Source organism: Lipotes vexillifer, unplaced genomic scaffold (assembly GCF_000442215.2).
Source record: "Lipotes vexillifer unplaced genomic scaffold, Lipotes_vexillifer_v1.1 scaffold1329, whole genome shotgun sequence".
Lineage (NCBI taxonomy): Eukaryota > Metazoa > Chordata > Mammalia > Artiodactyla > Lipotidae > Lipotes > Lipotes vexillifer.
Genome location: NW_006797566.1, coordinates 1,187,621 through 1,212,689, shown reverse-complemented (window position 1 = coordinate 1,212,689; position 25,069 = coordinate 1,187,621). Strand labels below are relative to the sequence as shown.

At 39.6% G+C, this 25,069-nt stretch overlaps 1 protein-coding gene across 2 annotated transcripts in view; it reads left to right on the top strand.

Annotated features, from left to right (window-relative positions):
* The window catches only part of UBE2H (ubiquitin conjugating enzyme E2 H), a 96,265-nt gene extending 73,581 nt beyond the window's left edge, over window positions 1-22,684 (top strand). Inside the window, exons 4-7 of one of the 2 annotated variants that reach the window (XM_007469708.1) lie at window positions 1,077-1,116; window positions 2,432-2,484; window positions 17,416-17,544; window positions 22,439-22,684. In XM_007469708.1, coding sequence (XP_007469770.1) covers window positions 1,077-1,116; window positions 2,432-2,484; window positions 17,416-17,544; window positions 22,439-22,563 — 347 coding nt within the window. In that variant the 3' untranslated portion in view covers window positions 22,564-22,684. The remainder of the gene's footprint in view (window positions 1-1,076; window positions 1,117-2,431; window positions 2,485-17,415; window positions 17,545-22,438) is intronic. The other variant, XM_007469709.1, reaches the window with a different exon arrangement.
* The last annotated feature ends 2,385 nt before the right edge of the window (window positions 22,685-25,069 follow it).

Sequence of the window (25,069 nt, the reverse complement as noted above, 5' to 3'; positions counted from 1 at the left end):
CCAAAAAAAAAAAAAAAAAAGGAACTTCAATTTATTGAAAGGAGGGTACGGAATAAGGAAGTCTAAAAAGGAAGTAAGGGGACTTCCCTGGTGGTCCAGTGCTTAAGACTCCATGCTTGCATCGCAGGGGGCATGGGTTCAGTCCCTAGTCAGGGAACTAAGATCCCGCGTGCTGTGTGGCACAGCCAAAAAATAAATTAATTAAATTAAATTTAAAAAAGGAAGTAAGGCGATAAGGATGACAAAATGAGGTGTTTGACAGTGGATCTCTGCTTTAGAATACTGTCATTTGCTTGTATACAAACTGATTAACTCACTGGTTTTGTGTTAGAAAATAATTTCTTTTTGGAATTTAAATATCAATATATTTGTTTAAAAGTCTATACATACTTGTTTTTCTAGGAATAAATCAAAAAATTTGAATCCCTGACAGATATAGCCATCTTACAGAATTTTTTTAAACACCTTGCCTAATTTCTTGGTTGCCCCAATTTTAATCAAAACTGGGTTTCCTGGAATGAGTAGACTAAAGTTAAAGGAAATATTTTGGTCACTGTTCTTATGAAATCCTTTGCGGTTTGGAAGCAGTACTCCTTTAGCATTTCAGCAGCTTCATTCATGTTCCGCACACCATGTAGCACAATGATACAAGTAACTGAGCTTCGGAAGGAGAAGTTCAAATGCAGAACCTCCACATTTAGTGATTGAACAATAAAACTTTGGGGAGGAAAGTCAGAGTGGCTTTCTTAACTTTTATCATGGCACTAGTTATAAACCATTTAGTACTATAAATTTTCTTGGCAAGTACCTTCATAGCTCAGAAAATAATTTCTTGTAATGATTATTTTGTATTAGAAGCTGCATTGCTCTCAGAGTTTGCTCATTTGATTAGTAGAACTCTGATGTATTTTAAGTAATTGACACAGTCAGGAGAATATAGTCTTACCAGTAACCACAGATCTAAGATTGAAAGTAATGAGTTATCCTAATACTGAAATTGTTTCCAGTACTGAAATACTTTTAAACTAATTGTTCTCTGGATACTTCTTGCTGCTAATTAACATCTCTTTTTACAGGATTCATGAATAAAATTTTCCATCCCAACATTGATGAAGCGTAAGTAACTGTTTAAAAATGTTTAAATCTTAGCAGCAGCTGCTCTTGGTTAGAGTTCATCTCTCTGTTATAAAAAAACCTCAATTATCTTTTTGGATTTTAACAACAGATAGGGCTGTAAGAATGGTCACTTCCACTATAGAATCCAGGACTACGATATTCCAACTTAGTTCAGGGTCCATTATTGGACTGCTTGGTTTTTTCCACTGTCATGAATGGGTCCTTCATTTCCCTTGATATCCAGCTAACATTTGTAATATTCCATATCTCTGTTCTCTTTGTATAGACACTGTCCAGAGATCTGTCTTCAGTGTACAGATTATATTATTTTCAGCCCTTAAAGTATTTCTCAGTCCTTCCTTGAGAGTAAAGCAAACAGTTAATGAATCTTAATTATCCCTTTCTTTCCTTCTAACATTTTATTAGTGATATTTTAAAATGTGATATCAGTGCCTCCTATTTTATACTTCCAGTGCTATTTAGAATACTATTTGTCCTGCAGTTTTTCCTTGTCATGGCACTAAATTTTGATATTACACACACGCACACACGTGCATACATATGAAGTATTCTGAACTCTGAGAGGTTGTATGTATATATATACATCATGCCCCCTGCTGCTTTAATACTTTCATGTATCAGTCATCTTAACAAGGATGTTCTCTTATGTAACTGCAATATAGTTGTCAGATTCAGGAATTGAATATTAATGCAGTACTTTTTCATCTACTGCCATATTCTGGTAATGGACTTTTTAGCACTTTTTTTTCCCCATTCATTAAAGGATCCAGTCCAGTATCATCTGTTGCATTTAGTTGTCATGTTTCTTTAAACTACTTCAATCTGAAACCATTCCTCAGCTTTTTATAAAATTGACATTTTTAAGGAATAAAGACCAGTTATTTCATACTGTCCCTTAGTTTGGGTTTGTCTGATTTTTCCTTATAATTAGGTTCAGAGTATGCTCTTAAGGCCAGAAAACCAAAAAGTGAGTGTGTCCTCCTCAGGGTATACTTCTTGGAGGCACACAAGTTTGTCTGTTCTGATAACCAATGTTAATTCTCATCACATGGTTAAGGTGTTGTCTGGTTTCTCCATTGTATAGTTACTGGTTTTCCCTTTCAGTCTGTAAGTAGACACAAGACTCTGTGTATATTCTGCTCCTCATCATGTTTTCCCCAATTGGGATTCTTTGGGGTTTTTTTTGTTAAATGATCTATTAAAAATATTTTTCCTGATGATTAAACTAGTTGCCAGATACATGCAGCTAGCTTTCTAATTTTTTTAAAAATGCCATTCTTTCCATCTGTTTCAGGTCAGGAACTGTGTGTCTAGATGTAATTAATCAAACTTGGACAGCTCTCTATGGTGAGTTTGGCCATGGAATATTTTTTAGAGATGTTGAGACACTGCCTAAAAAAATGTTGTTTGGATTTTCTTCTCTGGTTTAAAATGTTTTGTTGGGAATGGGAAAGGATTTTGAAAGCCGGTGGGAAAGTTTAATCAGTGAAAAAAACGTTTTCTCATGAGTACAGACTTTGGTTTAGCAGTGGAAGTTTGAAATTATCTTGTAAGATTATGAAATTAATGTACAGTGTTACACATATGCAGACACACAAATACATATGCAGACATTTTATATATGTGTTATTCTGAAGCACATTGTAATCTGTAATGCCTTTTAGTTTTGGAAAAACTCTTAGGAATGTACCTTTGAAATGAGATGATGTATTAAGAGGTTTGGGGGATCATCATCTGTTTCAAAGGTGAAAACTTTGTTATGAAGCAAAGAATAATTTAGCCTTACCTTCAGTGCTGAAATTGACATATGATCTCTTACAGTGAATCAGCATGTAAATTGAGATCACAGAGAGAGAGAAGCCTTATCAGGCCTTGTAACTTGCTTGGGGAGCTAAAAGTATTTTTAAATATATTTAAAGTTTATTAGGGATACAACAAATCAATCTGTTCTCCCCACATGTCCAAGTTCTCAGGCTTCACAGACTCTCCGTCTTCTCGTGCACCCACCTCGTGAAGCTTCTCCCCTGATGCTCCAGCTGGAAGTAATCTCTGGACATGCCTAAATTTTATAGCTCTTTTTTTGTGGCCTGCTTTTACTTTCTACCTTGTGTTTGTTGTCTGTGCCTACATTTTCTGTGCTACTGGATTATTTCCTGCCCTAAGGGCTGTCAGGGTGCTGGTCTGATTTGTGTTTAAGTCCTGGCACTCCTAGCACGGTGCCTCGCACCAATGTGTTTGTAAGAATGAGTGGTACAGACAACAAACGCTTGCTGAGAGGTGCAGAGAGGGAAAGATCACTTCAGGCTGGGGTTACCTAGAGACGGCCTCCCCTTGTTGGAGAGTTGTGAGACCTTTTAGCGGTCTTAAGGTACATAAGACCCCTTATTCCAGCCACCATCTGCAAGTCACCTTGTTTGTACTAGGATGGTGATAAGAATCACAGAGGTTGGACCAGCAGCAAAGAATGAGTGGTACAGACAACAAACGCTTGCTGAGAGGTGCAGAGAGGGAAAGATCACTTCAGGCTGGGGTTACCTAGAGACGGCCTCCCCTTGTTGGAGAGTTGTGAGACCTTTTAGCGGTCTTAAGGTACATAAGACCCCTTATTCCAGCCACCATCTGCAAGTCACCTTGTTTGTACTAGGATGGTGATAAGAATCACAGAGGTTGGTCACCAGCAGCACACAGTTAATCCTTTTTTTTTTTTTCCTCCTCCTAATTCCTTCAAGAATTATTTCTTCTGCCTGGAGTTATCCTCCCTGATCTTTGTGTAGCTGGCACCTTCTTTTATCATCTCAAACATGCTTCCTTAGAGAAGCCTCCTTTCCTGGCCACTTGATCTGAAATAACACCCCTCCATACCACAGCACCCTCTTTTAAAAACCTTAAAATTTATTTATTGTTTATCTTGTCCTGTCAGATTGTAAGCTCCACAGGATCAGGGGCTTTGTCTCATGTGCGCGCATGTGTGCGTGTACATATGTACAGGTGCCTAAAGCAGTAGCTCATGTACAATGAGGGTTCACATATTTGTTGAATTAATAAGTGAATTAATCATGCCCAGTACTGTTTAACATGAGAGTTTTAGGGAAACGGCAGCTTATAAAGAGATGAGGCAACAAGAAAGAACATGTACACTGAGGTTGGTTAAAGGGATTCCTTTTAAGATGGTTTTTCGGTAAAAATGTCTTGTGGCAGGTTGCCTGGAATATCTGATGTAATGATGTATTTTCTTAAACTGAATTCACATTGTAGAAATATACATAACTAAATGCTGCAAGCTGGTTCCAATGACAATAAAGTAAATTGGACTTTAGTTTAACTAATTCTTTTACTACTGACCAGAAGAGCTTTGTGGAAGAGGTTTGCTGATTGTCAGGTACCTCACATCTCAGGACAGATTTTTTTTAAATAACAGTTTTATTGAATTATAACTCACATACATAAAATACACCCATTTAAAGAGTGTAATTTGATGATAGTTTTTAGTATATTCACAGTTATTTACAACCATTCCCACATTTTTATCATAGAATATTTTTATCACCTCAAAAGGAAACCCTGTACCCTTTAGCTATCATCCCCTCATTTCCCAGCTCCATCCCCCAGCCCTAGGCAATAACTAACCTTCTTGTTGTTTGTATAGATTTGCCTATTCTGGACATTTCTTGTAAATGGAATTATACAATATGTGGTGTTTTGTAACTAACTTTTTTACTTCATATAATGTTTTCAAGATTCATCTATGTTGTAGCATGTATCAGTACTTTATTCCTTTTTATGGCCAAATAATACTCTACAGATATCATTTTTATTTGTCAGATGATAGACATTTGGGTTGTTTACACCTTTTAGCTATTATGAATAATGCCTCTATAAATATTTGTGCACAGGTTTCTCTGTGGACATATGTTTTCATTTCTCTTGGGTATGTACCTGGGGGTAGAATTGCTCGGAGATATGGTGACTTTGTTTAACCATTTGAGGAACTATTTTCCCAGGTGGTACCATGTTAACATTCCTGCCAGCAGGTGTATGAGGTTCAGAATAGACTTTCAAGCAACAGGCCAACTTGACTAAGGTTTCATCACATCTATAAAATGTTAGAATATGTTCTTGTATTACCTTGCAAAGCATTTAGTAAGTAACAAGAATTAAACCACATTGATGAAAGTGAATTTTGATTTCTGTGTTACATGTGTACAAGTTACCATTAAGTGTTCCATAATACAAGAACATGAACACACAGGTAAGTGTAGGAAAGCAGGAAGAAAATATTTTTATAGTATAGTCAAAATTATACTCAGCATGGGAAAACTGTTCTGACATTTTTCTCAAGTCCAAACTGTTCCTCAAGAAAATTCAACATTTCTCTCATGGAAGGATTTAGGAGCAGGTAAATACAATCTATATGAAAGTACTGGTAGAAGGGGTTGGTTTAGATGACCTTGAAGTTTCTTTTAGGCTTATCTGATCTTGAGATCTAAACTCAATTTTTATTACAAGCTGCTAAACCCTCCGGCATTGAAGGTTAGTTTCGTCATTGGTGAATTTTGAATCACTCAATTTCCTGTTGTGATTCTTGAAGTTTAGTTCAAAGGACAAAAACAAATCTAACTTAATACAAAACAACTAATAGGAGAAAGTTGGCAAGTTCACACAGATATTCAACTGAAAAGCAAAAGGCTTAGCTTGGTAACCAAAACTTGTTTCAACTCTACTATGTAATATGGTAAGGAGCAGGGAGTTACTTGTGAAATTTCCTGCAATTAACTTTGCCCCAGGGCATGCATGTACTGTGCAATAGATATCCATATTTTTATTATAACAGCAGTTCCCAGATGAAATTCAGATTTATACTCATCATAACCTGATAATAAACAATGTTTATGCTTATTCCTCCACCACCCCTCACCAACTCCACAAAAGAAAATTGATTTCTGGCAGCCCATTTGACTCCTTGCCTCTGTTCTCCTCCTGTTTTCCTTTGCCAAGTGTACATGCAGTTTGTTCATTCAGAAGCTCAAAATTGGTATAATTGTAGTTTAATCACCCAGTAATTTAAAATTTTATATTTAATCTTGAAAGAGAGCATATTATAGTGGTTAATTTTGTAAAGAAGCTTGTCATCAATATGAAGCTGTCTATTGAGTTTGAAGTTACTATTGTTACTCTTTGTGACATTAAAAGGAAAGTAGCAGATGCCATCACAAAGTTGATTCATTTTGGCTTCCTGTATGATGGCATCTTTTTTTTTTTTTTTTTTACATCCCTTCGTGCTCTTGCAGGCAGGAATGATAAAAGCTCTGGAAAACTTAAAATTCAGCCAAAGGGATCTGGATTTCAATTTCAAAAACAACCGTAATTTTAAAGACTGATGAAAGGAAAGTTCATTAAGCCATAGGTAGCTTGTTTTCTGTTTTCCTTTTTACTCAAATATATTTTATCCATAGTTGTGTTTTCACCCCACACTCCTGGAAGCTCAGGTACCTTCACTGCAGTACAGCTTCAGTTTCCCTCCCGCCATTCTGAGCCATGCATACTTGACCCTCGCAAATTGTGTTTCTCTCTCCGACTTTCGTTTTACTCATTTCTTGACTGACTTGGTAAATTACTTATTTGTGGATTAAGTTGTGGACAAGTAATGTAGCAGACAATTTTCATATAAAAATTATAATTTTATAAATTATAAATTTATAAAGTTTATAATTTTTAATTTATAAACTTTATAATTTATAAAGTTTATAATTTTATTCTCACCTTTAGGGTTGTTAGCCCATGGACTGGATAGTCCTCTTATTTTGCTGGTGAGAAAAATCAACATTTGGGAAATTATTTCCCGTAGAGTCATTTGCTGGGGGCGGTCAATAACAGACAGATGAGTTTGACTACAACAAAAGGAATGCTTCAGGAACTTTGGCATTAGAATTAGGAGAAACAGTGCTTCTTTTACTAGGCATTTAGAAAAATTTTAAATCATAAATTTACTTAATAGTACTATGCTGTAACCTAATGATTTTAAGCGGCTAAATGAATTTAAGCCTTTTCATGTTGGAAATACATTGTTATTACATACCTCTTTTCAGTCAGGTAGCCTGTGAATCTTTCCAAACAATTCAAATTTTGGCTGAGGGTAACTTTATCTTAAAATAATGCTTTATGCTGCATGAGTGTTTGCTAGCTATGTTTCTAGACATTTTAGTATAGTTGCAGAGGTAAGAGATACATTTATCTATCTGCATGGATGATTGAGTGGCCAGCAACCACTGTTTCAACAGGCTTGAGAACTCAGTATTGATCCATCCATGTTGGAATCACAAATATCATCCTGCCTTTGGAACAGCTGGATGTCATTATGAGTCTCCTAGACAGACCCAGGTAGAGCAGTTTCTTTCTAGTACTATGGAGAAAAGTCAGCTGTAGTAGATAAAGAAGAAATATGCTGAGTTATGGACTTGATGGTTTCCTCAATGCTAGCTCCATGATCCACCTCCTTTTTCTGCTTGTAAATATTTAGGTTTGGTGTTGGCGTGTGCCCAAAGAGTTTAATTAGCTATACATAGAAAAATGGGGCTTTCTTGGGTTGAACAACCTAGCAGAAATTCATTAAAAACACCACGTTCACATTCACTGACAGTCAGCATTAGAACCATGGAGTGGTCCAGGCTTTGTGGATCATGGGATATGAGCCAGGCTATGGTCCTGAAAGACAGCCACAGCCATGTTTTTCTTTCTTTGGGGCTGTAGCTTCAAGGGCTCCATTGTGATTTTATGGACTTGTTTTCTCTTCATTTGCTTGTGATCACTGTGTCTAGGTAAAGTCTTTCCCCATGCATGGTCATTTATCTTATAATTGCATGAAGTTATCTTGTTCTTTTCTGACATTAAAGACAAACTAAATTATTGCCTAGTAATTTAAAGCTTTAATAATGAGTTTTAGTATGACTGTAAGAATACCCAACTAGCTAATTATACATTAACTGCCCTCATTTCTAGAAGGGTAATAACAAATCCTACTACCGTGTTTTAGCTTGCAATCTTTTAAGGTAAGCAGGGTCATACCAGGCTTAAATCAGGATGAACTGACCTCTCAAGAACACCTAAGTACGGTGGGAAGTGTTTTGAGATCGACATGGCAACAAGGGGAATTTTTTTGGTGAACAAAAGTCTGTTTTCTTCATTCTGATCTATGTAGTAGCATTCATTTCCTTCTGCAGATCTCTACGGTTTAAATACACTGTGGAGAGGGAGTTGCAATTAGGCAGTGGATGGAAGATGATTTTCTAAGACAGTGGAATGCTTTAAAACGTTCCATGTTATAAAACTACACACCTCTGGTTGGTGACCTGGTGATCTGGCACTTAGCAGGATATATCTGGTATTCCACCAGGTTTTAATTAGTACCCTATGTCTTTGACATTGCTCTTTCCCACATATAACAGGAATACCTGTTTTTAACTTGGAATACTTAAAAAAGTGTAATGGTAGTGTAGTGAGATTAAGTATATCTCTCAGGAATATTGCAAAAATTCTTCAAGTGTTTGCTGATTCTTATTGATTCCTCCTGATTGGTCTCTCTCTTTTTTTAAGAGGTGTGAGGAGAGAAGAGTTTTGTTTTTTGCATGCATGACCCTCTTCATGAGACTTTATTCTATCCTTAAAAGATCCGCATGGACTAACACGAGATCCCGTGTACATCTAATGAGTTTCACACCCTTTGTATATTTTATCCACACAGAAGACCCTCTCAGTTAAGTGATTGGATACATTCTTGAATATATCATCTGGGATACTGGTTTGCTGTATGTATTATTCCATTAAAGCATGTTAGCATTCAGTGGCCAGCTGGTTCTGTGTCACAGCACCACACAAGTCTTTGTGGTGGTCTGCTTCAGCTTGCCACATGTGTGCCCTCAAACAGCTAGTAAGAGAATATTTAATCTCAAGGCCATTTCTTTTCTCAAATCTACCTGCCTATCTGAAGGCATTCCTCCTAATTGGCTTTATTGAGGTTTTCCTCTAGGGGATGTCTGTCACCTTTTAGGGCCCACTGCTTACTCAGTCTTTCATACATAACAACTGCTTGATTATATGCAATGCTGATCCTCCAGCTGAAGAGAGGTATAGGTTTCTGGCTCCTCCTCCTTTTAGGGGGTAGAATTTCACTGTTTTTAGTATTCAAAGACTACAAGCAGAAGAAAATTAAAGTAAAAGACTCAAATTCATCATTAATAGTGCAACTTCTTAAGAGCTGACAAGAGTAGAAAAGTAAAGGTCTATTAATTAACCCAAAATTCTTAGATAACCTGAACAAATCTGGAAATTTTATTTGTCCTGTTTCAGTCTTATAAACTTTGACCACATATATGTCAGTGTGTTTTCATACATATAGATACCACCCCCCCAAAAAAAAGGACAAAAAAAAAAACCTTGAGCAAATGAAATGGAATTTTGATTGTTTTTATTTTGAACATGTAACTATAAATTCATGGCTTGCTTAGCAATATGATGAATTAATTACAGTTCCTTATAAGATGAGCAAAGTCAATCAATGGGATTTTGAAAGGTCAGCTGATGATTTTCTCTAGCCAATCAAGGATAACATGGGTTTGTTTGGTTTTTAAAAATTATTGTATTTATTTATTTTTGGCTGAGTTGAGTCTTGGTTGCTGCGCGCGGGCTTTCTCTAGTTGCGGTGAGCAGGGGCTACTCTTCGTTGCGGTGCGCGGGCTTCTCATTGCGGTGGCTTCTCTTGTTGTGGAGCACGGGCTCTAGGCGCGCGGGCTTCAGTAGTTGCGGCACGCGGGCTCAGTAGTTGTGGCTCATGGGCTCTAGAGCACAGGCTCAGTAGTTGTGGCGCACAAGCTGAGTTGCTCCGTGGCATGTGGGATCTTCCTGGACCAGGGATCGAACCTGTGTCCCCTGCATTGGCAGGCGGATTCTCAACCACTGTGCCACCAGGGAAGCCCCAGATAACATGGTTTTAATTCCCAGGTGATCTCAACTTATTTAGCCATTAGCTTCAACTATAATGGCCGAAAGCCATGGAAAGAGGAGGTCACAGTCATTGGTTCTGGTTCACTAGAATCTACTTCTTGTGGGTTTTTACCCAGCTTTTTACCTCTCTAATTGTGAGCAGGACTTTTCCTTTCTTCCTCTCCTTTTAGCCCTGCTCCCTATTGAATTACAAAACAGTTAAATACCTTAAGGAGTCGTGGCTAACTCAGTGATTCTGAGCTTTGGAAGCCAGGAGTCCTCCAGGAGGGAGAAGGTCAGTAAAATGTAAGTTTGTTTAGATAGTATGCTTCTGGAGTACGAAGTTTTGTAGGAAAAGAAAAGGAACTTGCTCTTGATGGGAAATGACCTGAGTGTTTTAAGGAAGTGTTCTCTGATTCCAAAGGTAAGAGTTTGGAGGCTGGAAGGCCATCCAGAGGTGGTTGTCCTAATCCAGGTCTAGAAAGATACATTGGGCTTGATGTAGTTACATGCCAGTGGAAACAGAAGAGGAACTAGAGGCATTTCGCTAGGATTAATAGTGAGTCTGGGAAATTGACTGAGTACATGGAATAAAGGAGGAAGGCCTAACCAAGGTCCTTCCAGAGGTTTGGAGCCGTCGATCTAGGCTTTAGGAGAAAGGAGTAGGTTTTCAGGGAAATAATTTTAGGCATGTTTAAGACCAGAAATGTAAAGGACCAATTAGAAGGATTTGCTAGTTATCAGCATAGACTTATTTCTTTAAAAATGTGAGATGATGAGCTTCCTGGAGTAAGAGTATAAAATACACTCTTTGTATTAATACAAAGACCACAGAATTCACATTGCTGAGCAAGTGGCTGATGTCTTTGCAAACAAGTTTTTCTGTATGTTTTTTGTTTGTTTGGCTTTAAAAAGAACGAACCCAGGGCCTCGGACATCTGGGGAACAAGGCATAGGGTGAGAAAAGGGGGAAGGATAGGTGGCATTGGAGAAGGGAGGAGGGCTATGATGGCTGGTGGTACCTGGCCGTGACTGTGCTGTACCATGGTGGTGTTTTGAGTCACAGCATTTGGGGTGTTAAATCTGAAAAACAAAGATTATGCAAGTTCAAGTCTCTGAGAGGACTGCCAGCTTGGTAATTGTGGTTCCTGATGGGGCTGACCAAGTCAAGCTTTGGCATCCACAGGGTTTTAACCTGAAGGTAGCAGTATGCTTTACAAAGGTTTCCATTTTAATGTTCAAAGGAAATAGAGGAAGAAGAAATAACTTACGGTCACTGGTTCATAAACAGCCAAGAATAAAACATGAGATATGTGATTCATCCCCTCCTGAGTGTCTTCTCTTTGAAGCCATGTACCCATCTTTTTGTGAGTCACCTGGAGTAGGGTGGCTTTACTTTAAGAATTGGTACGGGGCTGATGGCGCAGTGGTTGAGAATCCGCCTGCCAATGCAGGGGACACGGGTTCGATCCCTGGTCCGGGAAGATCCCACGTGCCACGGAGCAAGTAAGCCCGTGCGCCATAACTACTGAGCCTGCGTTCTAGAGCTCGCGAGCCACAACTACTGAGCCCGAGTGCCACAACTACTGAAGCCCACATGCCTAGAGCCCATGCTCCACAATGAGAGAAGCCACTGCAATGAGAAGCCCACGCGCTGCCATGAAGAGTAGCCCCCCGCTTGCCACAACTAGAGAAAGCCCACGCACAGCAACAAAGACCCGACACAGACCAAAAAAAAAAAAAAAATTGGTGCATTTTTGTGTGGGTGATTCATTTTAATTATTAATATGTATTCCTTGAGGGATACAGGTAGCTGAAATTTCTTCTGAGAAGATGGTATATTTGTATTAATATTTTAGTCCTTTGATGTAGTTTGAAGCCTATTTTATAGTCATTTTTAGAAATGTGTATTTCTTCTTGTAAGGAGCTGCAGTATTCTCTTTTTGCAGATGAAGAAATTGAGATGCAGAGAGGAAGAGACCTGCTTTCCTACCTATAGTTTGGAATACCTCCACCTGGAGGGAGTGATGGTGACAGCAGTGTGCAGAAAAAGGGCAATGAAAGGGTCAGGGAGGGCTACTAAATTAGAGCCTCTTCAGCAGCTTAGCTGCCAAGACCTAAACATTTTCTTGAGCTAGAGAACCCACAGGCACATAGCTCTTCCCATTTGGTCTCTGGGGTTAGGAGTGTGTAGAGTAGGTAGTGCATTTCTGCACACGTATCACAAACATGCAGATGCTAACCAACCCTAAAGCAGAATCCCTGGGGTAGGTATGAGGCCTCAGCATGCATATTTTGAAAAAAAAAAAACCCTGTGGGTAATTTTAATGGACGAACAGCCAGGACCTAGACTTGCCCAAGAACCATTGCTCTAGACTGAGTGGGGTAGATGCTGCTTTTGATGAGAGATAAGTATAATTTGAGTGTTTTTAAAAATTAAATATGGATATAAATCATTAGTTTATATGCCTAAGCTGAACTATGAGTGTTGTAATATTGTTAACATTAATACTGTAAGATCAGGTTGAAGAATCAGTCCTAATGGCCTGCATTTTGGTAAGTGCTGATTTAGTCCAAGGCAAAAGTAAGAGCTGTTTGCTCATGGTAAACCATACTTATCAGGGTTCTTGGGACTTTCTTTAAAAATTAAGGTATCCGGGGTTTCCCTGGTTGGTGCAGTGGTTGAGAGTCCGCCTGCCAATGCAGGGGACACGGGTTCGTGCCCCAGTTCGGGAAGATCCCACATGCCGCGGAGCTGCTGGGCCTGTGAGCCATGGCCACCGAGCCTGCGCGTCCAGAGCCTGTGCTCTGCAACCGGAGAGGCCACAACAGTGAGAGGCCCGCATACCAAAAAAAAAAAAAAAAATTAAGGTATCCAGTAATGGGAGCACCTGACTGTAATCTCTAGATTGTGTGATCCATGTCTGGTTCTCTCCCTTCCAAAAAGTGGAAGGTCAGTGTTTTTTTTAAAAGTCTTTGGAACTGATAGATGTTTTATATTATTAACAATTCTAGGGGGAAAAAATTTTATTATTATGGATTTTTCCAAAGATGAGTATCTTTATTTCATTCTTGGTTTATGGTTTATTTCTCTTCTGCTAGAATATTTATCTTGAAAGAAGATTTTGTGCACATCTGCATGTTTGAGAGATATTTCTTTGGGGAGGAACCTCTCAATGGTAGTCATTCTGTTAGCCACTTTCAGGAATACTTTACTGCTTTAAAATGGCCATGGCAACAACATCCTGGCCTTCAAAAGCTGTCATCTTTACCCAAAACTGGGCTGCGTACTTTTCCTTTCCTGCTTTTCTGTTCTAGAGGTGTGACTCAGCACATCTGTAAAATGGATCAAAAGTATGTTGATGTAGGAAGACAGTAGACACAGGAAGGAGAAACCAATAATTGAGGGTTCTTTTTTTTTTTTTTTTTTAATTGAGGGTTCTTTTATTTGTTTGGAACAAATACATAGGCAAAGCCACTTATTGGTAGCTTGAAAAACTTAAAAGTAATGGTGAGGGGTATAAAATCTTTTCCTGGAACACATGAAACACCTAGTTATGAGACATGTTGTCTGCAGTATTTCTCAAGTCCTGAAGTGCTTCTGAACTTAAAACCTGCAGTTTATTTTTTTTTTCAAGTTTTTTGTTGTTTGATAGGAACATTCAGCTGTTAATCTTTTGGGGGCAGCACCAATAATGCTGATGTGGCAGGAGAGGCCCCCAGTTTACTCCTGAACATTCTCTGCTTAGAGACCATCCTGTTGGCCTTGAACATGTGAGAAAGAAAAACTTTGGGGAGGAGGGTGGCCATTTCTGAGGGTATCCAGTTTTGATGCAGAGATATGGGGAGCTTTTGCCATCATGGTTGAGACAGTGTTCCTTTTATCCACTAACAGAAGCAGTGTAGTGCATAAGCCCAGGTTTGAAACCCAGCCCCTTGGACAAGTTACCTAACCTCTCTGTGCCTCATTTTCCCCATATACAAAATGGAGATAGTAATGGTACCTACCTCATTGGCTGTAGTGAAATTAAGAGTGTATATAGGGGCTTCCCTGGTGGCGCAGTGGTTGGGAGTCCGCCTGCCGATGCAGGGGGCACGGGTTCGTGCCCTAGTCTGGGAGGATCCCACGTGCTGTGGAGCGGCTGGGCCTGTGAGCCATGGCCGCTGGGCCTGCGCGTCTGGAGCCTGTGCTCCGCAACGGGAGAGGCCACAACAGTGAGAGGCCCGCGTACCGCAAAAAAAAAAAAAAAAAAAAAAAAAGAGTGCATATGTAAAGTGTTTACAAGGCCTGGCTTGTAGTAAGGGCTATGTAAGTGTAAACTCTTGCTGCCATTACTATTACTGTTACTGTAACTCTGCTTTGGGATCATGTTCAATTTGTAAAACTTGGGGTTCACACCTCTTGTTTTTTCTTCTTAATTTGCTTACCTTTTAGAATTTTCTACCATTGCCTTGATAACCCACCCACTTAAGGATAAAGAGAGGAAAATTTTTTTCAGACTTTCCATGTTTTATTAAATGTTTCAAACATATGCAAAAGTAGAAAGGACACATTTATATGCAAATGCTATTTTTAAAGGCAAAAAAAGTAAAGTGTCATTTGAAGTGTGAAAAGTAGAAATTACAAGCCTTTTGCTTTGACATAACTTTTTTTTAATTTTTATTTTAATTTTTTATTATTTTCCTTTTTTTTTTTTTTTTTTTTTTGGGCTATGTCAGGTCTTAGCTGGGGCACACAGGATCTTCATTGAGGCCTGTGAGATCCTTCATTACAGTGCGTGGTCTCTTCGTTGTGGCACTCGAGCTTCTCTCTAGTTGTGGCCTGCGGGTTTTCTCTCTCTAGGTGTGGCGTGTGGGCTCCAGAGCGCATGGGCTCTGTAGTTTGCAGCACACGGGCTCTCTCGTGGAGGCATGCAAGCTCGATAGTTGCAGTGCATGGGCTTAGTTGCCCCACGGCATGTGGGATCTTAGTTCTCTGACCAGGGATTGAACCTGTGTTCCCTGCATTGGAAGGCAGATTCTTTACCACTGGATCACCAGGGAATTCCAACATAACTTTTAAAATATTCTTATGCATAACTTTTAAAATATTTTTATGCCTCATACTGTGTACATCATTGTAATTCTAGAGAACATAATATTTTACAGACTTTCTCTATTCAGCATTAGAACATAAGCATTTTTCTCTGTCCCTTAGCCTTTACAAATAGTTTCAATGATTTTATACCATGAATAGTTATTGGTTTGTTAAATATGTTGCTTCCTTTAATATATATATATGTAAAACAGCAGTGAAAATCCTGCCACAGATGGTTGGGGTTATGTTGCAAGATCATTTTTGTTTTGCTTTTTTGATTAAGGATCTCTGCATTTGTTTCCTGGTACGTGGGACTTTTACTTTAATGTGGTTCTTTGGAAAGTTGGCCTTATCAGTAATACCAAGTCCCTAACTTGGGGTTGAAGGTAAACCTGCTCTGTGTTAGTATCTGGTGCATGAGGATAGGACTGTGCTGGCTGTCATGAAGTACAGCCAGCACAGTCCATATATCACTCTGTAGACCTGAGTGGTCCAATATGGGATCTACTAGCCACATGTAGTTATTTAAATTTAAATTAATTAGAATTAAAGATGAAAGATTTAGTCCTCACAGTCAAACCAGCTATATTTCACGTGCTCAGTAGCCACATGGCTACCATATTGGTAGCAGATACAGATCATTATCATCATTGCAGAAAGTTCTATTGAATAGTGCAGCTCTAGGTTTTTTTTGACTGCTCAGTTTTTTTACCTTATAGTGACAAGGATGATCTGCTTCTCATAGGATTTTCTAGAGCAGAGGTCAGCAAACGTTGGCTGCCTGATTTTGTATATAGTTTTATTGGAACACAGCCACACCCATCTGTTTATCTGTTATCTATGGCTGCTTTTGTGCTAGTGGCAGGGCTGAATGTTGAGTAGCTGTGACAGACCAAATGTGGCCCACCAAGCCTAAATTAGTATTTACTCTGGCCCTTTACGAAAAAGTTTGCTGACCCCTTTTATCTAGACCAGGGTTTCTCAACCTCAGCACTATTGACATTTTGGTCCCAGATAATTATTTGTTGTGAAGGGCTATCCTGTGCATTGTATTGTAGGATGTTTAGCAGCATCCCTGGCCTCTGTCCACTAGATGCTAGTGGCACCCCTACACCTTCCCCCACCCGGTTGTGACAACCAGAAATTTCTCTACACATTGCCAAGTGGCCGCTGGGAAGCAACATCACCCCTGGCTGAGAATCATTAATCTAAAGTGACATGGCTTGACAAAACATTCACTTACAATACTGCATGAGAGTGCTCACTCTAAAACAGAATCCATTAAAAAAGCAGAATAAATTGAAGAGTAGTTTCTTTGCTACTATACTTCAGCATTCCCTCTTGAAACAGAAATGTTTTTTATAAAACACGATGAGTAACTAGAGTGGGCAGAGAGATGGAAGCGCTAAGGTTCCACAGTTCACTGTCTGCTAACTGAGCAGCAAATAGAATGGAGTTAGAGCATCTCTGAAGTTATGTGGATGTGTGGTTTATTTTACAGGTTTTCAAGCCCTACTTCCTTTATAAAACACTAGGTAACTGCAGGGTTTTTGTTGTTTTTGCTGTGTATGTAGACGTACACCCAGCACCTTGTGCTGAATCTAGTAAGAAGGGAGTTGTTAATGTTTATTAAAATGATTATTAATAAAAGCAGTAAATTGGTACTTATCTGTCTTATGATTGTTTATGATTTTAAGTGGTTCATATAGGTTCCTACCTCATTACCGAGAATAATTGAAAAACTGGTTATATTTACCTCCATTAGAAGTTAGGAGAATTGAATTAAATGTCAAGGCTTATATAATTATATTCAGTTCTTTTAAGATCTGGTGCTTGAATACTTTCAGAGTGGGGATTTTCAAAGCTGTAGAAAATGGCGATGTTAAGAAATTAACTTCTTGCTTTGTAAGAATGTAGAGTGCTGTACAGTATTGGGGTACAAGTTTTAATAAACCATGTAGTATTTCTAAAATCTCAGTTTACAGAGTGGAGTGAATTCGAATTGGGACAGTTGCCTTTCAAAGAGAATACCAAGTGTGCCTGGTTCTTCAAATTAAAATTAAATTTAAAAATTGGTATTGAAAGGAATATATAAGTCACATGTAATGGACCACTGTTTTATGAAAAAATATCAGTGTAGTTAAATATGTTGACTACTGAATTCAAGTGAATTTTAGGTGAACTTGCTTGTTCCGTGCATGATATATTTCTTGCTTGTTTTTCAGATCTTACCAATATATTTGAGTCCTTCCTGCCCCAGTTGTTGGCCTATCCCAACCCCATAGATCCTCTCAATGGTGACGCTGCAGCTATGTACCTCCATCGACCAGAAGAATACAAGCAGAAAATTAAAGGTAAGGCAAGTAGCTTAGCCTGGAGACAGAAGAACTTAAGTCTGTTAGGTTTTGATCATTAAAAGCCCTTCTTAGTTACTTGTAATTTTTCTCAGGCCTAAAAAGAGACAGCTGTGGGCCGGAACAGAGCTACTAGCCTCTGTAGGTTCAAGGGTCAGAGACACCTTTAGAAAGCTGGAGGTTTCAGCAAGAAAGAAGAGAGAGAAAGCAAAAAAGGAAAGATGAGGAAATGGGTGACTTATTAGTTGGGTGGTAAGTAGACATAACCCTGCCAGAAATCCCTGTGACCCCCCTATATGAAAGAACCTTTGCTTTCATTTGCTTCCTCTTGTCTTAGAAAATTAGAAAATTGGACTGGAGAGTAAAGTATTAATTGAAAGGCATAGTCTCACATTGGTTTATAAATGGAATCATCCTGGCCCTTCAGGACAGCAATTAACTTTGGGAGTTGGGAAATAGTTACCAAATTCATCTTTGGACTTTGTTTTATTATATCATTTTACCTGTTGAATAAAAATTACCCAACTGGCTTCTTTTCTTGGTCCCATACTGATTTGCTTACATTTTGGGAAGTTTACATCTAAGGCACATTTCTACTGCAGATACCTGGCTCCAGTGCCCTGGTGCTATGGATTTTTCTATTAAAACTTAAAATGTGCTGTTAAAGTTTAGAAATGTGCAAATGGTAGTAGCACTAGTTAGCTCATCCTTTAAGATTTAGGATCCTGTTTTCCCATTCTCAGTTTACAGGCTAATGGGACACGAATTTCATTAAAATGAAAATGTGGTTGTGAAAGAACAGCTAAAGCTACACACAGGGTTACCAGCATTCACCACGTTGTCCTTTTACCTCTATGTATGTTTGAGAACTTTCAAAGTGAAAAGTCTAGATACATAAAGTTCCACCAGAAAGGAGAGGAGTTCAAAGTCCATGAAAATAGGCCTACTCTTCTTAACAAATGGCAGGCATTGGTATTTCCCCAGTTTTTAGCTTGACTCGTTCATCTGCGTAGCAGCTCAGAACATGAGCCTCTGCAAAGTGTATAGCCCCTCTGAGTACATTTGCAGGAGATGGCAGTAGAAATAATTTATGAGAGCCCAGAATGCATAGGTCTTCACTCTTAAATAGGAAAGTATGAGACAGGATGGGAGCATCTGGGCCTATTTGTTGAACAGTAGTTTTTCCTTTTCTTCGTCTTCTCATTCTTCCCTGGTCTCTTAGGGTATTGTTTGGTACTTTTTGTTGAGATAAAGTGAAAATAAATCTACTCTAATTAACTTACTTAGGTCTCAGGTGCTTTGCAAATTAATATCTAATTTACGTAACCAGACATAGCCAAAGAAACGTAATTCAAGAAAACATGTATTTCATTTTTAACCAGATAAAATTCTATTATGAGACTGTCTTACTTTGACATAAGAATCACTTAACAGTGTCTGCAACCCACAGATATTTCTGTGCAGAGCATATTTCTATAGTTCTTGTATTCATTATGCCTCTATTTAACACTATTCCTGTTTTAGTACATATCTGTTATAGTCCCAGTTACAAAAGGAACCTAACCTACGTTTTTATCTTTGAACAGCAAGCTCTAGCTTAGGGGGCTCTAGATTTCTGAAACATTAGTGTTGGCTATCACTTCCTTAGTAATCTGAGAAGATCATGACTATCAGACCTGAGCTCACCCCAGCTTCCTACCTTTATATATATCTGCCCCCCCCCAACCCCCACCAATCTTTTCTTTGTTTCTTCCTACAGGAAATAAGAGATCTTATTTCTCGGACCCAGTCCCCCCACCAACATGATCTTGTTCTTTATTTATCCTTCCTCCTAGCACTGTTGGTCTTCCTTCTCCTCCTGGTTACCCACCACCCCCATACTCAAAGGTATCCCCATGTCAGAAGCCTTTATCTGTTTCTGTGGACTCCTTTAGGAGTCCTGCTGTTTGTTTCCCCTCCTCTCTCCTCTTTTTTTTTTTTTTTTTTGTGTGGCTGTATTGGGACTTCACTGCTGTATGCAGGCTTTCTCTAGTTGCGGCGAGCAGGGGCTTCTCCTGTTGCAGAGCACGGGCTCTAGGCGTGCGGGCTCAGTAGTTGTGGCTCACGGGCTCTAGAGTGCACTCAGTAGTTGTGGCGCAGGGGCTTAGTTGCTCCACAGCATGTGGGATCTTCCCGGACCAGGGCTTGAACCTGTGTCCCCTGCATTGGCAGGAGGATTCTTAACGACTGCACCACCAGGGAAGTCCTCCTCTCTTCTTAATCATTTGGATTTTTCTCATGACCCATTTTCCTCTCTGCAGCTTTGGTATTTTACCCCTTACCTTTCTGAAAACTTTTCTCGTTCCATTCCTAAACGTGATCATTCTCATAAGATTTGGGTCCTTCGGCCCCTCTCTCCCTCCCCCACCCGTTAGGGAGCTAATTCACCCCTTAACCGCTTTAGATAATCCCCTCCAGGTAGTCAGTTTCCACACCTGACATCAGAGGTCAGTGTATGTAACCTTTCTTACCGTGAACATGATTCATATTTAGTTGGCGCTATTTTATCTTGTAAATATTGGACTGTCTGGGCTTCCCTGGTGGCGCAGTGGTTGAGAGTCCGCCTGCCGATGCAGGGGACACGGGTTCGTGCCCCGGTCTGGGAAGATTCCCACATGCCGCGGAGCGGCTGGGCCCGGGAGCCATGGCCGCTGAGCCTGCGCGTCTGGAGCCTGTGCTCCGCAATGGGAGAGGCCACAACAGTGAGAGGCCCGCGTACCACAAAAAAAAAAAAAAGAAAGAAAAAAGAAATATTGGACTGTCTGTAGGATGGGGCACCGTTGGAGCTGTCTAAAGATATGTCACTTCTCAAAAACCTTCCCTGAGTGGCATCTTAGCCTGACATTCAGGACTCTCTGTTGCTGTGTGTGATCTACATCTTTGCCTTTACTCCTCTAAATGTATCAATATGTAACACACAAATTGGATGAATTTCAGATACCCAACTGTATCTGCTTCCTTAGTTCTTCAGGGAGAGTTTTCAACCATACAGAAAAACAGAGTGACTTAACTAGTACCTACTATCCAACTGTAGCAAAACCTGTACATTTTGCCTTACTTGCTTCAGATTTTTTAAAAGAAAGAAAACAAATGTAGTTCTCTCTTAATGTGTTTTAATATCCCAGCCACTTCCTTCTCCCATGTGCTTTGGCGAGGCTGTCTATGCCTTTCCCCTGGAGTGGCGTCTCCTATGCTGCAGCTGCCAGAGCTGCTTCAAGGGTCAGTGCAGATACTGCCTTCCTGGCTCTCGGGCCACAGTCCCTTCCTCCTGCTTCCCATTGATGGCACTTAAGCCCCTAACTGCTTTTATCTTTCTGTGTTTCCTGCTCATTAGTGACCTTGCTCTTCATTTTTCTATCTCCTGAAAGGCCTTGTCCCAGTAAGCACTTAATACACATTGGTCTCCTTGAATATAGTGAAGAAGGCTGATAGTGTCGACTTACAGTGTCCAAGAGCCAAAGTGCAGCAACTTCTTTCTACAAAGGAAGAAAAAGTAGCCAACCCAATAGAGAATAAAAATACAATTTCTAAGACTTTAGTAAACATTTCTCTCACTCTCAAAAAAATGAAGGCAAGTTCCTACCTAGCCAGGGGCTTTTGAAATCTCATTATCTCAGCATAAAATTTTGCTCCAATGAATCTGTAGGGGTGTAAGTCAGAAGCCTGCAAACTTTTTCTGTAAAGGCCCAGATTTGGCCACATATGGTCTCTGTCACATACTCATTCTTTCTTTCTTTCTTCCTTTTTAACAGCCCTTTGAAAATATAGAAAATAATCTTAGCTGGCCCTGCACTGCATCATTCAGACTTGGCCCATATACCTTCTCTTCTAGTCCCTGCAACTCCATAGGAGGAAAAACAAAGCATTTGGACGTGAGGATGTGTTTTTCTGGATAGGATTCTGTCCTGTCTTTTCATATTGTGTGTAGGCTACTTACTTGAAAAACCATCTGCACCTAGAGTTTTAGGAAAACGTTTAATTGTGTATTCAGCAGTTCTTAACATTTTTTTCAGCTAGCAGATACAGCCTAGGCTATAGCATCATAAATCTTCAGGTAAATAAATTAATAGGTGGTAAAGTCACTCAGGCTAGCTGTGTCCCCAGGTAGCAGCTCATTCCTGAGCAGATTGAGAGACTGTCTTCACCAGCTGCTTCAAAAACCTGACAGGCAGGATCTGTTTAGACTAAAATCTATTTCTAAAATAACAGATTTGGGCTGACTGTAATTATAACTGCAAATCTAAAAATGATGGGGGATTTCCTTATAAATTACTATGGAATCATAACTAGTCTTGTTCTATCTGGGGGGTGAATAGTTTTATTAACATAGAAAGTAAAAGAAAATGTGAGGTTTACATTTCCCCAGTCCATCAAGTTTGGAGGAGTGCAGCCATATCAGTAGGCAACAAGGAGAGAGTGAGAGTGCCCTGGCTGGAAAACTGGGGCCTGGTTAACCCCAGACACTGTCCTGGATGTCTGTCGACCTTTCTGAGCCTTGCAGGCGAGGCCCAGGGTGGTCGGCTGTCTTGTACACATCCACGTGGGAGGTAATGGCCCAAAGAAGATCTAGCATGGCGGTGCAGTGTATCTGTTCCCCTGCAAATCAAGTGTTCAGATTTGCCTCTCTTACTAAGGGGGTGAAATGCATAAACTCCAAAGACACCTCCCTGCACAATTTTTCCCTTAGCTTTAGTGACTTTAATAACTGTCATCTCTGTCATTGTCTGTTCCCTACTTCCCAAACCTAATAGGGAAAGCTTGAACCTCCCTGGGACTTGCCAGCTGTGGGGTCACTGAAGCACATGCCTGCCTGCTCACTATCCTTGTGTTTTCTTTATCCCAACCCCCTGTGCAGAGTACATCCAGAAATATGCAACAGAGGAGGCACTGAAAGAACAGGAAGAGGGCACCGGAGACAGCTCATCGGAGAGTTCTATGTCTGACTTTTCGGAAGATGAGGCCCAGGATATGGAGTTGTAGTAGAAAAAGCACCTGCTTTTCAGAAAGACTATTATTTCCTAACCATGAGAAGCAGACTATAATATTCATATTTAAACAAAGCAATTTTTTTTATTACTAAACAAGGTTTTTATGAATAATAGCATTGATATATATATATTATATATCACCCTTTAGATCTTGATTTCTTGGTCATTTCTCAACCTGAGGTGCATAGCATATTCCCACATTCCATTTTGGTAGCAATATGCGGTCCGAATGCATGCATTCATAAGTCCATTTAGCCAAGTCAGCCTGTGTGCTACTGAACTGTCAAAAGAAACAGCCGCTCTGATAGATAGACATGAGTAAAAATAACAGGAAAAAGTTGCTTCTTTTATTGATGGTTCCAAAGAAACAAACCAAACCAACCAGCTCTTGGATGTGAAGATAGAATAGTACTTTTTGAAACTGGAAAGGAAAAAATTGGGGAGGAAAAGCCCTGCTTGGGAGCTTTGAGAGCCACAGCCATGTCAGAATCAGAGCTGCTTCTTCCTGTGCATCCTAGGTGGCCCCATTTCTGTGGAGTAACAGTATAAAACAGCGAGCTAATTGGAGTATTGAAACTTAAAACAATTTTTTTGACTTGGATTTTAAGTACATTTTTATATGTATATTCCTGCCCTTCTCGCTACCAGGCCCTGCAGCCACAAGTGTTTTGCTTTGGAGAACCTTCTGGAAATGTTTTCTGAATCTGATTCTTTTTCTTGGGGGTAGAATTTGTAATCCAGACCTGTTTTTTGAGAGGACAGGACAGGAGGAGAAAAGTGACTGGGAAGATGTTTCCTCTCATCCAACACGTGCAGAGTCACATCCTCATCCTATTGTTGGCTGCTGTGAGACCGCTACCCTGGACTCAGAGCTTTATATTTGAGGATGGTTGTGGGGTTTGGTTTTTTTTTTCTTCTTTTTGGTGCGTGTGCATTGTGCTTAGGTTGCAAATTGAATCTTCACCTACCAAGAGATGGCCTCCTCCTCGGACAGCCACTCAGTGGACCATTAGACTTGGGAAGAAGAGCCTCTGGGGGCTGTGACTCCTGGGTTCTCTCATTCGGGCTTTGATCTTGTTTTCCCCTCTGCTGCTGCTCTTGGCAGCAGCCTGGTCATCATCTGCTCATGGGAGTGGGAAATAGACCTAACTGTTTTAGACCCAACTCACATTCTCAATTTAAAATGAGTAATAATTGGAACAAATAAAGGTTCTTGTACCCAAAGTGACTCTACGTGGGAAAAACAAACAGCTTTTTTTTTTTTTTCCAGAGAGAGACTGAATAGGAGGAAAGGATTCAGAAACATGATGTAGAACAGGTTTTGAAGGAAGAGAATTTTCTCTCCTGTATATGTTAAGAGGAAATCCGTTTAAATGCCTGCTAATCAAATGTTTACTCAGCTAACCATATGTCCAGGTTGCTGGCAGAGTTTCTTTCAGATCTGAGTGTTGCCTGCTGAATTTGGAGAACTTCAGACATTAGCTGGTGGGGGGGTGGGGGTGGGGGTGGGTTGACACAACCAGTAGGACAATAGCAAAATTAGCCAATCCTGAAATCTTCTCGAGATGATTTTTGAATGTCCTACTGGGATAATTTAATCCTTCTCTCTGTGTGTTTTTAGTTTATAAGTGCTATATTCCACAAAATTTGAGTCAATGAGATTGAAGATACCCTATCTTTTTTATTCAAAAAGCACAATCTTTTCTTTGAAAATCTATATAAAGTACAACTTGTTTTTAGCATGATTATTTTCCTAAATAAAAAACAAAGAATTTACTTATTTTATGTTAATTACGGGCATGAAGCAAAAGGTTTTCTTTTTTAAAAAAAAAAAATTAAAAGTGCAGTTATGTAGGGCTGTGGTTAGTTAACCGTACTGAGTTATCTATCTAGCATTTGTGGCTTGTTGGAAGGGTAGTATTAACTATTTAACATGTAATGGAGTACTTTAACTCTTATCTAGCACGTTGTCTTCTCATTACTTTGGGGGAGGGAGGGTCTCTGCTGGCACTGTCTAACTTGCTTACCTGCTGAATTAGCAGTTTGCTTGTGCTAATAACCGTTATTTGTAGGTGCGACTTAGGGTAGGCTTAAAGTGCTGGGTGGTGATTTGAGTTCAAACAATAAAAAAAATGTATTTTTTCAATATTGTATAAACAATAGTGTTCTAATTACCTTTCAAAAAAAATAATGTCCAGATAATGATTGCTTTTAATCTTGTCAAAAAACAACAACAACAACAAAAAACTAGTAGAACCAAGTTTAGGGAAGGTATATGAGCAGTGCCACAGCTCTGCTCCCTGACTAAATCCATGTTTCTCTAACCAAAAGACATCAGCTTGCCTGTGATCGAGAACTCCAGCACTAGGAATCTGGTGGTGCAGAATTTCCAAATGAAGATTTGTTGGAGGTTGCAGGGGTTAAGAAGCAGATCTGAGTATGGCTACAGTGTGTATGCACGTGTGTGCACGCCCATCCAAGTCTGTGTGAAAGAGGTG